General features: G+C 40.1%; 1 protein-coding gene across 1 annotated transcript in view; it reads left to right on the forward strand.

The window, feature by feature from the left end:
* Positions 1-13,500, forward strand: part of thsd7aa (thrombospondin, type I, domain containing 7Aa) — a 160,070-nt gene that overhangs the window by 75,311 nt on the left and 71,259 nt on the right. Inside the window, exons 5-6 of the mRNA XM_029514874.1 lie at positions 6,261-6,416; positions 12,693-12,893. Coding sequence (XP_029370734.1) covers positions 6,261-6,416; positions 12,693-12,893 — 357 coding nt within the window. The remainder of the gene's footprint in view (positions 1-6,260; positions 6,417-12,692; positions 12,894-13,500) is intronic.

Consider the following 13,500-nt stretch of genomic DNA (forward strand, 5'->3'; position numbering starts at 1 on the left):
GTACATACTCAACGGGCTAAATGACATTAAAGTTCTCTCTGTAAAACTTGTTGCGGAGATATGGTGTGTTCAAACAGCCACCCTCACCTATAGCTTTAAGCAAGGGGTGAGAGGCTGAGAGGATGGTGGCTATTTCAGTTGTCCCTGACCTATCAGATGTGGAACCATGTTTCCTGAGTACATCTTCAATAAGGTTTACAGAGAGGGGAAATGTGCCTGCACTAAACAATAAGTGCAATTCCTTGGGAAACTCATCCATTTTTGTGGCTGACACATGAGCAAAATCAAGTTTGAATAAAGCTGCATCTAAATTTCGCTGAATTGTGTTAGGTAGAGTCTTCCACATCTTCACTTGGAAAAGCGCTTTTTATTTCCTTTGCAGAGTCAACCGAGTTAAGTGCATCTTGCTCTGCATTGTCAGACAACTCCAGTTGTAGTCACTATGCCTGGTTTGAAATCATTTAGCATATGGGGCTTGTGTTTCCTGTTTTTGTGATATGTTCCGTGGATATTCGTTTTGTAATTATGATCCCTGAAAACACAGGTAACAGTTTCATTGCTATTGAAAAGAATGCCTAAATGTGAGAAAAAATCTCTTTCAGTAGAAAGACTACCACAAAGGACAACTAAATGTTGTCAATTCCAGAGGCTTCTGAGAATCAGGTTTGGGATGAACTCTTGATATGTGGATGTGCATGGCATTCAGCGTATTGAAATTACACAGGCAATTTCAATACAGGTATGAGTAGAGTAGCATATTGCAGTGCATTAGTCATGTTTGAGAAGCTCATTCCTACTCTGAAAACACACACTGCACTCCTTGCATCTCCACATGACTCTAGAGTAAGGCTTAGCCAATCCTATCTTGATATACCATAGCTTCCCCTTTTCATGTCATCCTTACTTATCTATACGCTCGGGCCTGTCACTGGCAGACGACCACCTTTTCCGGGACACTTCTGCGAAAGGGTGGCAGTTGAGGTGAATAACGCAACAAACTTGGTCTTAAATTTCTGTGATGACCAGAGAAAGAAAGCAATTAATGAGGGTGAAGGAGAGATCTAGAGAGAGAGAGAGAGAGAGAGAGACAAAATGTGAAGTAATTGAATGAGTAATGTGAAGCTGAGTGTATTTTGTCTGGCCATTTAACTAACTCTGCCACAAATCTTAATTCTTGCAAGTACTAGGGCAACCAGCCTCTCCCCTTGCAGTCTTAGCATGATAAAAGGAGAAGATCAAAATACAAGTAATTTTAATATTTTGATCATTGGAAACAAAAAAGCCAAATTAAATCATATTCCTGACATTAAAATACAGAGTGAGATTGTTTCAGAGTTTGTAAGATTTTAGATTCGTGGCAAAGTAAGTTAAATGGTTGGATGACAACATATCGGTGATTCTATAATTATTGGTACATATCAGATAATAAAGGGAAACTTCACAGGCGTGCTTAAGCTTTAACTGTTTTTTTTAGATATTTACATGACAACAAACGCTTAAGCTCTAACGTTCTTTATATACTTAAACGAAAACAGACATCTGCTTCACGATTTTGTTAACCGCGTTACCGACAAAAGGTGTGTATGTGTCTGTCTGCGTGCGTGCTTAACCGCTAATGTGAGCTAACACTAACACGACACTAAGCACACGTGGAATAAATGAGCGCAGTACAAAAACAGTGAAATTAATTGTTGAAAATCATAAAGCTGAAAATAACAAGTTCACATTGAGTGCAGTGGTTTATTTTGAATTTACTGTCCGCTCTCCTGTCTCTTCCAGATGCTCCATGCACTCCCTGCTCGCACACTACTGCCACCTTCTGTTCCGGAGTTGTACATGCGATTTGCTATCTTACCCAAAAAGCATTAGGTTCTGTCAGCATAACTGAATTTAGGAAATTCTAAGTTATTGCACATCATGCTAAAATAGCATATCTTAATTATGTTAATCCCAAACATGACTATATATGGTAGAAGCTACATTCCGTTTTTTTTTTTTTGTTTTTTTTTGTACAGTCGAGATATCCAGTGGATAAATGACTCTTCAAAGGTAGGGTTAGGGTTAGGGTTAACGACACCAATCAACAACAGAGGGTGGTAGTTTGAAGGGAGTGTTGCATTATTATCTCTATGTGGTTTTTATGAGTAATTAAATTCCAGCTGCATTTGATTGGGCTCTATTCTATTTCAGAGAATAGAGGCACCTACACTGAAATGTTTTAAAAATTAATCAGGGAAGCCATCTGGAGCTGGAGCCTTCTCTGCTGGCATACTTTCTAAAGCAGTTAATAGTTCATTAAGGGTTAGGGGCACATCTAAGATGTTTCTTTGTTCTTCAGCTAGTTGAAGCAGATGTACATTTTCGAGAACTGAACATCTTCTAGGTTTGGGTTGTTTATTGTTGAATACAGGTTTTGATAAAAGTTACAGCATATATGATTGATTTCCTGGGGTGATTGAGATAAATTTACCTGACTTATTGTGTTCAAAATGTTGGTATCTGAGTTGTTGTAATATTAACTCAGTTGTTTTTTTTTTTGTTTGTTTGTTGTTGTTGTTTTTTTAAGATATAGTCATTTTAATTTTGAATTTTGTAGTTGAGTCTTCTTTATACACAGAGAGGCATAGATGAAAGAGGCAAAATGTCTTCAAACAAGATAAAGAAGTCCAGTTGCTTCCTACTAAACACTCCAAGGCAAATTTTGCATCTGATTACAGCCTTCCCAGTTTCCCAAATTAGAGACGGAGATAAATTTGGATAGTCATTTGTTTCCAAAGAGTTTGCCCATTCCTTCTCTATTAACAAGACAAATCCTGGATCCTTTTGTAATGAGGTGTTGAAGTGCCAAGTGGAGGATAGTTTCAGGGTGGATTCTATTTGGAAGTGGAGGGACGCTGGTGCATGATCAGTGATTATAAATTGGTGTATATTGCTGTTCAATTATACCCCTAATTGTTCATGTGTCTGAGCAAACACACAAACTCAATGAGCAACATCAGCCACCCTGGTCCAAAAAACCTGGGATGTTAACAAGTTTCGGAATAAATTGTAATGTGTTATGCTTATGTGCAGTTCAGGTTTGATTTTAATTTATGCGCTGCATAGAATTTGCTGTGTGAGGAGTACGTGAGAGCAGTGCATGATTGCACAACCATGCATCTTAGCGGGAACATTGCTGGTGTTGATTCTTTGGGCTATGTAACAGTTTGAGAGGAAAAAGTTCATTACTGAAAAAGAGTGTTGCACTGGGGAGAAAAAGATATATTCCAGCCATCACCAATTCCAAAGTCATCCATATACTTTGGCTGATTGTGATTCCTCTATGTACATTGAGTTATGAGAACGATCTATAGAAATATTTAGGACTGTGTTAAAGTCCCCTCCAATGCTCATTGTTGGGTCAGCTGATATGTCGGACAATTGCAAGAAAACTGTGTGGAAGAAAGTTGGATCATCATTAATAGGATCATAATTCACAATTGTATATATTTAATCAAATCAAATCAAATCAGATTTATTTGTATAGCGCCAAATCATAACAAAGTTACATCAAGGCACTTTACATATAGAGCAGGTCTAGACCAACTCTTTATAAATTTATTTAAAGAGACCCAACAGATCCCCCGATGAGCAAGCACTTGGCAAGAGTGGCAAGGAAAAACTTCCTTTAAGAGGCAGAAACCTCGAGCAGAACCAGGCTCAGGGGGGGCGGCCATCTGCCTCGACCGGTTGGGTTGAGAGTGGGAGAGAGAGAGAGAGAGAGAGAGAGAGACAGGCATTGGAGGGGGGGGGGGGTGTAGGCAGGAACATGTTGTTGCATGAAGTTCATGGAGTTGAGCTGTAGTACAGAATTCATTAAATATGGGACCAGCAGGTGTTGCAGGAACATGGGATGGTGATGAGTCACCACCTGCAGGATGAGGACAGGGAGAGAGAGGAGAGGAACTGGGAGAGACAGAGACTTTGGCAGAACATGGTTAGTAAATGCAGTATAATTGCTTAGAACTGGGTGAAACAGTTTTTTTTTTTTTTTTTTATTTTTTTAAGAAGGATGGTTTTTATCAGTGCATGCAAGGAGGGAGTTAGAGAGAATGAGGGAGAGGGGGAGAGAGGGTGACAGGGAGAGACAGAGAGAGAGAAGCTCAGTCCTTCCCCCAGCAGCCTAGGCCTATAGCAGCATACCTAAAGAGTAGAGGACTTTTTAACTGTACGCTCTGTCATATAGGAAAGTTTTAAGCCTGGTCTTGAAAGTTACTAAAGAGTCCGTCCCCCGGACCGATGCTGGGAGTTGGTTCCATAGAAGAGGAGCCTGATAACTGAACGATCTGCCTCCAGATTTACTCTTGGAGACTCTAGGAACCACAAGTAAACCTCCTTCTAGAGAGTGGAGTGGCCTGCTAGGACAGTAAGGAACTATGAGCTCTCTGAGATACGATGGAGCTTGGCCATAAAGAGCTTTATATGTTAAAAGAAGGATTTTGAATTCTACTCTATATTTTACTGGCAGCCAATGAAGAGCAGCTAACACAGGAGAGATATGATCTCTTTTCCTAGTTCCTGTTAATATTCGTGCAGCAGCGTTCTGAATCAACTGAAGGCCTTTTAGAGATTTGTTTGGACATCCAGATAGTAATGAGTTACAGTAGTCCAGCCTAGAAATTACAAATGCATGGACTAGTTTTTCTGCATCATCCTGAGAAAGGATGTTTCTGATTCTCCTAATGTTTCTCAGGTGGAAGAAAGCTGCCCGACTAACTTGTTTTAATAACAATTGATGCCTGTATAATGACCTATTAGCCTTCTGTGTCTATTAATATACTGAAGTATATCTAATGTTAATCTCCAATAGACCAAAATGGAGACTCATCTTTGTCGACTATTGTAACAACAATCTAGTAAATGGGTTTTTTGTACAAGGAAAATATACATCCATCCATCTTCTACTGCTTTTTCCATTTACGGGTCAAGGGGCTGCTGGAGCCAATCCCAGCCAACGTTCCAGGCGAGGGCGGGGTACACCTTGGACAGATTGCCACTCCATCACAGGGCCAACACACAAAGACAGGTCCTGGTGACCTGCCTCTCATACTGACACATGAACAGAGACAAGGCCTCTGGACCCTGTCCCTCTCCTACACTATCTGTCAACATTACAAGTGACGTATCTGCCAGGACAGAATAATGTCTGAAATGCACATTCATGACCTACAGTTCTACTTACTTTTTTAAAATAAGTGCTGTTTGACTGAAATTGGGTTTAGTCATTGACACTAACAGATGATGTGGACTCTGGGGCTGTGAATTGAGGCCAGCGTTGAAGAGCCTTAAACCTGCTTTCTATCTAATGACCATCAGCGAGTGACTTGTAAAAAGAAGTTAGATTGTAATGAAGTCCATGTGAACTTCTCAATAGATTTCTTACCTCAGGTAACAATTTTTGAATAAGCTTCAAATGAGCTTTTAAAATGAAGGTGTTATTTAAAGGCAACAGACCATAAAGGAGGATATATATTGTTAACTATCCAGACTGTGGATCCCGAACTGTTAGTAAGAGGTCTCTGGTTTAAATTGAAAACACAAAACAAAACTGGGACTGGTACATTTGAACAAGGAGATTGCATTTATTTCCTCTTCTGCAGAGTTACGGTCATCATACAATACAGCAACAAAACTCTCTTCACTGTGGCTGCTACACAAAAACTTTTTGTATCACTTGGATGTACTCCTTCACCATCATGGCCTACTGTACTTTCTTCTCGTCGCACACATACTGATGTCACACATACACACAGTGCCCATCTCCCACGTCACAGGTATATACAACATCAGGCTAGGCCTGTAACAATATATATTTAGGTGTGGCAACTGCTTTCTCCAAACGTAATTTCTTCCAATTTCAAGAAACCAAGATGGCCATTAGTCAAATTCTAAACACATATTATAAAGCTTCAAAAGAAATACTTATTTTAACACAAAATAATGACCATAAATAAATCCTTGTCCTTTTTACTGTCTATCATTGCAACAGTGGTCTAGTACACTTGACACTAGCACCTCTGTATTGGCTCCATCCAGTTGACAAACTACAAGTGCGGCTGTTGACGTTGGAGTATTTATCGCAAATGATAAGAACTGAGGAACATGTTCATATTTTTTTCTGTTCATGTTTCTTTTCTGACCATGTAATGTATTCAGTTACATTTTTCTTAGATGAGACACTTTTCATCAAATCATAATTGATCCTGTCCATATCTCCACAGCATGGCGGCCAGTGGACAGTAATCTGTGCCAGGATCCTCTGCCAAACACCACCCAGCTCTGCCATATAAGCTGTCCTGAAGATTGTGAGGTGTCTATATGGACCACCTGGGGACCCTGCACCTATGAAAACTGTCAAGACCAAGCAGCCAAGAAAGGTAAGCGTTTTAAATGTTTGAAGCACTTCAAAAATGAATAATAGAAATCATAATAATCAATAATACTGGGTCACAAAATAGTAAATGGAAGCTCTGTCTTCTGAAATTTGGTGTGAGCACAAACAGAGGTGTGATTTCAAATTAAAAAATTATCATTACAAAATACAAAAAAATACAAAAAAGAATAGTCTTTTATCATCAGAAATTCTGGTTCATGATTTCACATTTTTATAAAAGATTCATTATAAAAAACAGATTTGAATATAAATTGCTCCTCAACACAGTCCTGCAATACCTACATAGCACATTTGTATCCTGAATGAATTTATAGAGTTTGTTCTGGAATGTTAGACAGTTGCTTTGATGATGTCAAAGGAGTGGGAGGAGTGGACCAAAACACTCCTATGAGAGGGATGGACACCCCCACTTTCTGGTAATATGTCCACAAAGTGGGCATATGTATGTGGGGTAGGAGATTCCATAGTTGGCCAATACATGGATTCATGTGAGGAAGACTTAGGGAACGGATACTAATCCTGCTCAGCCCGATTTGAATCCTGAAACATAAAGTGGAACAGCTTTTGCAGCTTTGAGAGATAGGTTGACCTTTGAATAAGCTGACCACCCCATTTCAGACTACAGTAGTGTAGTCATAGCATTTACATATAATAATGCACAGGTCGAATTACATAATATATCTATGTTGACAAAAGTAGTGTTGGGAGATGGAGGCTGAAAACAAGTTGATTACAAGATGAACAATTTGCTACAAGACTTGGTGAATAGATTAAACAAGTTTAAGACATCAACAGGGGAACTGTTTGGGGTGTACTTAAAGTGTTTACTAAAGGGAAATGTATAGCTTACAGCTCACAGAGGAAAAAATAAAGAAAGGTAAACGTGCAATTACTGGAAAAGGAAATGGGTAAAACATTTAGCCGAACAATATGAATATGAAGAGAAATTTGAGTTAAATAAAATATCTACAAAAGGCAGAATATTAGTTACATTATGTATAGATATAGAAATAGATATAGAAATGTATAGATACATTTTGGTGAAAAGACAAGTGGCAAACATCTGAAACACCTGGATTCAAATAATACCATCACAGCAATTAGAAAAGATGATAAACGGATTACATAAAAAAATAATCACAGTTTTCAAAAAACTTTTATGAAGACTCCTATTGGTATAGTTAGCTGTGAAGACATGAACTCCTTTTTCCAGAAGGCAAAACTCAAAAGAAGTTTGGACGAAGGAGAGGTACAATCTACAATTAAGCGTATGAAAACTGAAAGGTATAGATGGTTTCCCAGCAGAATATTATAAGAAATATGTAGGTATTTAAATCCATTACTGTCAGGACTGGGGGGGCAGAACGCGGTGAGCGTGTTGCGGGTAGGACCCAGATGCAGGAGCCGGAAACCAGGTAGGTGGAAAAAAGGACTTTACTCAAGAACGGACAGGGCAAAAAATCTACAGGGCATGGGCAAGACAACTAGGCAGGGCATGGACAAGGCAACAACACAGTGACCCGACAATGACAACGACACAGCGAAACGACAACGACAATGATCCAACAAGGACAAGACTGAAAACAGGACTTAAATACACAGTGGTAAACGAGACACAGGTGATCCACATCAGGGCAGGGGAGACAGTCAACATGGGACACAACCAGGAAGTAACATAACCGGGAACACGAAGGGACCAGGACTACAAAATAAAACAGGAAGTGACATGGACAGAACACTAACACCAGCTTTAACCCAAAACCTGACAATTACTTAGAGAAATCTTCTGTGAAACATTTCATTTTACTTCCAGACTGCTTTAATGAAGCCATTGTATTGTACATATCAAAAAAAGGATGTAAATGCAAATACTGTCCTAAACAAAGTCAGGTTTTACCAAACATTATTTATAAAGAACAAAGAATTGTATAATGTATGAATAGCCCCTTTTATTCATGATCCTGACAAATTTTCTTCTCGTTGCGGACCATATTTTGGTAGTCGTGATCCACTATTTCCATACCAATGTTACTTGAACTTATCAATCTTATCGTTCTAAAGTTTCTGGTTACTGTCAATTGGCACAGAAGCTGTGCCAATCCATGTTCCATAATTTGCTATCCACATTTTGTTTGAAATGGTCCTTGTAGGTATGAAATATTTAAGGCTAGAACTAAAACTCAGAATTTGAAACCACTAATATGTAAATGGCAGTATGGTACAAAATTGACTTTATGATACAAAATTGACATTACATTTCATATTTGGAGAAAATTATGCCTGATATTATGTGGTGAAGTGAATAAAATTGGTTGTGGTTCCACAGATAAATTACTTAACATGGATGATACCTGTGTGCATTCTGCAACAATATATTACAGATATAAAATATTTTCTTTGGAATGGAGTGGATAAGAAAATTATATTAACCAAAGAAAAGAGGGGATTTGTCCATATAGTTTTTCTTTTGAAATATCAAAGCTTTCAAGACACCAATGTGGAACAAACACTGAAAAAAAAAAAAAAACAGGCAGTAAAGCAGAATAGTGGTCAGCGCTGTTGCCCCACAACAAGAAGGTTGTGGGTTCAGTTCCACAGACTGGGACCATTCTGTGCGGAGTTTGTGTGTTCTCTCTGTGCTTGTGGGGGTTTCTGACATGCACTCCAGCTTCCTCCCACAGTCTAAAGACATGCATTTTTGGTGACTCTAAATTGCCCCTGAGGTCTGAGTGTGAGTGATTCTTCATCTCTGTGTTGGACCAGCGATAGACTAGCAACCTGTCCAGGGTGTACCCTGCCCTTGGCTAATGTGAGATTGGCAGAGGTGGCAAAAATACTCATATTCTGTACTTAAGTAGAAGCAGAGGTACATGTGTAAAAAAATACTCTGGTAAAAGTAGAAGTACTGATTCAACGCCTTTACTCAAGTAAAAGTAAGAAAGTCTCTGAAATGTACTTTCAAAATAAAAATTAATGTTTGTAATTCATGAAACAATACATCTTTCGATCATTTCTGCTCCAGTACAAGTTCTTGGTTCTCTCTCTACCGTCCCCTCACTCACTCGACTTCCTGCGGTTACCCGTCCCTCTCTCCCCTCTCTAGTTCGTTACATCTTTTATGTATGCTTTTACGTCATGTCGTCTGTGGAGGTTTCAAAAAAAAAAAAAGAAAAATTAACGAGCCTGTTTTTACAATGTAAGGAGTAGAAAGTACATATTTTTGTGTATAAATGTAGGGAGTAAAGGTAAAAAGTCATCAGAAAAATAAATATTCAAGTACAGATGCCTGAAAAATATACTTAACTACAGGAACAAAGTACTTGTACTTCATTACCTAGTCACCTACCCCACCACCTCTCACACCTCCACCTCCCTCTCAACACTCAGCTTAGATCCACCCCAGACCTCCATACCTCACAAATCCCACCAAAATGCCAATTTGATCCTCAACAATTTGATCCTCAAAGCACCCAAAGTGAGGAATCCACTGAGGAAGTTGAAGTTGAAGAAGGCTGCCAAGACAGGAATGGGAGAAGGGTGTGTCTGGTGGCTGGTGGCTAGCAGGCTGGACGGGTGGCCAGTGGCTAGCAGGCTGAGCAGGTGGAACCACGGCCTTGAAGGCTCTATTAATAGAGCAAGGGCCTCCCAGGACCAGACAGGTTTCCCAGAGAGGGTTGCAAGCAGGAGCGGGTTCCAAGCTATGGGGCTGGAGACCCACAAAACCAAGTCTAGAAAGGCGTTGCTCCACTGGATCCATATTCTGGTTGGATCCTTCTGTCACGGTTTGGGGTGCTGGGGTGAGGACCCAATTGCAGGAGCAAAAAGGGAAACAGGGCAAGGTATCAAGTCCAAAAAAGCAGGGTCTTTTAATCAGATGGAGGCAGGTGGTCATACACGGAAAATCAGGCAGGTACAGGCAACCAAAACAGCCAGGGGGCAGGGAGGAAAAACCATGACAAAAAGGGCAAACTGCTCTTACATAAAACAAAGCAAACACGATGAGATTAGTACACAGGGTAATCAAGGAAAACAAGATGGACAAAAGGATAGCAAGAGGCCCACAGACAAAGGATAAGAGGACAAAGGATCCAACACTGACTAGACAGATATCCAGACTTAAATACAAACTGAGCTGTTCTCCAGTGCTTTCAACATAATCCAACCTGCTCTACTCAGGGGCAAGCTGGAACACACAGCAGTTGTCCTTCTCCTCACATCGTGGATGCTGGACTACCTCACAAACCATCCACAGTATGTAAGGGGAATAGGACTGTGTGTCTGACATAGTCATCTGCAGTACAGGGGCAAGGAACAGTCATTGTTCTGCAGAGTTCTCTCACAACTCTCCCAGCTGGTATCGACAGCAGTTCTCTGATGACCCTGCCATTGTTGGCCTCACGGCAGATGGGGACGACAAAGAGAACTGATACAGAACTTTGTGGACTGGTGTATGCAGAACCAGCTCCAGATCAATGCTGTGAAAATAAATGGTGGTTGATTTTTGCAGGCGGGCGCAATATCCCCCAATACCTTAATAACAAACTTTAATGGTCAAATCACACATCTGAAATTTACAGGAAAAGCCAGAGCAGACTATCTGCTCATGAGACTGGGATCTTTTGGAGTGAAGGGGTTAAGACCTTCTATGTCACTCTGGTGGCATCAGCCATCTTCTATGGAGTTGTCAGCTGGAGAAGCAGCATCTCAGCAGTAGACAGGAAGAGACTGAACAAACTGATCAAGAAGGCCAGCTCTTTCCTTGCATGCCCTCTTGACTCACTGGAGGGATAGTGTGAGAGGAGGATAAGGCCCAAGCTCTCATCTATGTTGTCGAATGACTCTCACCCCCTATGGGGCACTCTGACAGCACTGGGGAGCTCCTTCAGTGAGAGGATGCCCCACCCAGGGTGTGTCAAGCAATGCTACCCCAGGTCCTTCCTGCTACAACAATCAGTGCAACCAGTAGACTGCACACCGCAAACCCCCTCTGCTCATCAAAATAATTCTCTTGTACAATTCTCTTGTACATATCTGGTGGCTTTTTACATATATTTTCGCTTGTACATAGCTGTTAGTGAATTCTTCTTTCATATATTTGTCTTATATTGTGGTGTACCCTAGGGGGCCTGCATCTCACCCAGCAGGATTGTGGGTTGTGGGTGTGCTTTATGTTCCCGGGTTTCCTGGTGCATTGTTGTTCCTGAGTCAGTTTGGTTTGGAAGTTGAGGAATAAAGTTCAAAGTTGGGACAGGCTCCTGTGTGCTTCTTATTCCTGCTACATTATTTTTATTTATTTATTCTGCTTATCCCTGTGTGCTATATTCCTTCCCTCTGATGTTTGATGTTGATGAAATTTTCCCACTGAGGTACTAATAAAGGACAATATTATCTTATTTGCCACTGGTTGGACTCTCTGCTACCCCATCAGCAGGAAAAATTTGGTTGCTGCTGCTGCCAAACCAGAACTGCAGTGTCTGACATAACTTCTCCATGTTGACTAACTTAATGAAGCTCCTGACATGAGGGGTGGTTGTTGGAAATTGCTCTCCTTAACTTAATGCATCCAATACACTCACTTCTGCCCATGAAAGCACTTCTGCTCTTGCTGTCTTCTTGCACATTCAAAACTTAGTGCAGCGTTACTTCTCATTATCTGGAGAGATTTGGACTCAGAATGAATTCTGGCTTTATATCTTTATATCTCTGACAGTGAAATGGAAATGAGTTGGCTTTGATTCCAGAGCAGAACATTAGTTTGTACTGTATGTTCTGCACAATATTTATGGTTTGAACATAAACCATCATTTTTTTCTGCCCAGCACTGTAAGAATAGTTTGAAGGCTTACATTCCTTTATCTGTTATTTAGAAATTGGGTATATAGCATAAAATTTTATTAATATATAGTTACAAATGAATCCCCCCCCCCCAAAAAAAAAAAAAAAAAAAAAATAATAATAATAATAATAAATATAAACTAAAAACATTCCTACCTACCAGTTGAAAAATACCAGAGATTTTTAATTCCTCTGGCTGTTTTGCCAGACATGTTATAATACTTCTGGATTACATGATGATGCCATGATGTTAAATGGAGGATTTTGTCCACTCCAGGCTTCTTAGTCTCATGTTAATTGTAATATCACAACAGCTATGAACATAAGTTGCTGTCATTTTTACTCAGCAGATCATACTGGCAATGCAATTAGTGTGGCTGTAGTTCCCGTTCAGTTACATTAGGTTCCTCTTCTTTTTGGACAGGCTTCAAACTCAGAAAGCGGAAGATTCTTAATGAGCTGACTGGCTGGACTGGGAATTGCCCCCACCTGGTGGAGGCAATACCTTGTGAGGACCCCAGCTGCTATGACTGGCTTGTCACTAAACTGGAGGATTGTATCCCTGATGACAAGGAATGCGGGCCAGGAACACAGATCCCACAAGCACAGTGTGTCAACAGTGATGGTAAGTAGATGCATGAAACTCTATTATTGATTAAGCCTTAGCTTAAAAAAACTATTTCATAAAAACTGCTCTGAGTCAGATGTAATTATAACTTAAATTGGGCTAGTATGAAAATCAAGCCTAGTAAGTCTAGAAGTATCTCAATAATTAGAGGGAGATTAAGTGATCAAAAGTTTGTAATAGATGAAGAGGAGGTTCCACTAATTAGGGAAAAACCAGTAAGGAGTCTAGGTAGGTCGTAAAAGGCAGATTTGCATGACGGAGAACAGTTAGTGCAGTTTAGGAAGGATGTTGCTGAGGAACTAGATAGAATAGACAAATCAGGACTTCCAGGAAAGTTGAAGCTGTGGTGTTTGCAGTTTGGATTATTTCCCAGGTTGATGTGGCCACTGTCAGTATATGAAATTCCAATATCTGCTGCAGAGAAAATGGAGAAAAAGAGTAGTTAGCTTTTACATTAGGAAGTGGCTCAGTGCTCCGAGATGTTTAAGCACTGTGGGACTGTATGGGAAAGGCATACTTCAGCTCCCAGTATCTAGTCTAGTGGAGGAGTTTAAATGTACTAAGGTTAGGACAAAGCTCCTGTTATCTGGGAGTAAAGATGTGG

This window comes from Echeneis naucrates, chromosome 11, assembly GCF_900963305.1.
Source record: "Echeneis naucrates chromosome 11, fEcheNa1.1, whole genome shotgun sequence".
Lineage (NCBI taxonomy): Eukaryota > Metazoa > Chordata > Actinopteri > Carangiformes > Echeneidae > Echeneis > Echeneis naucrates.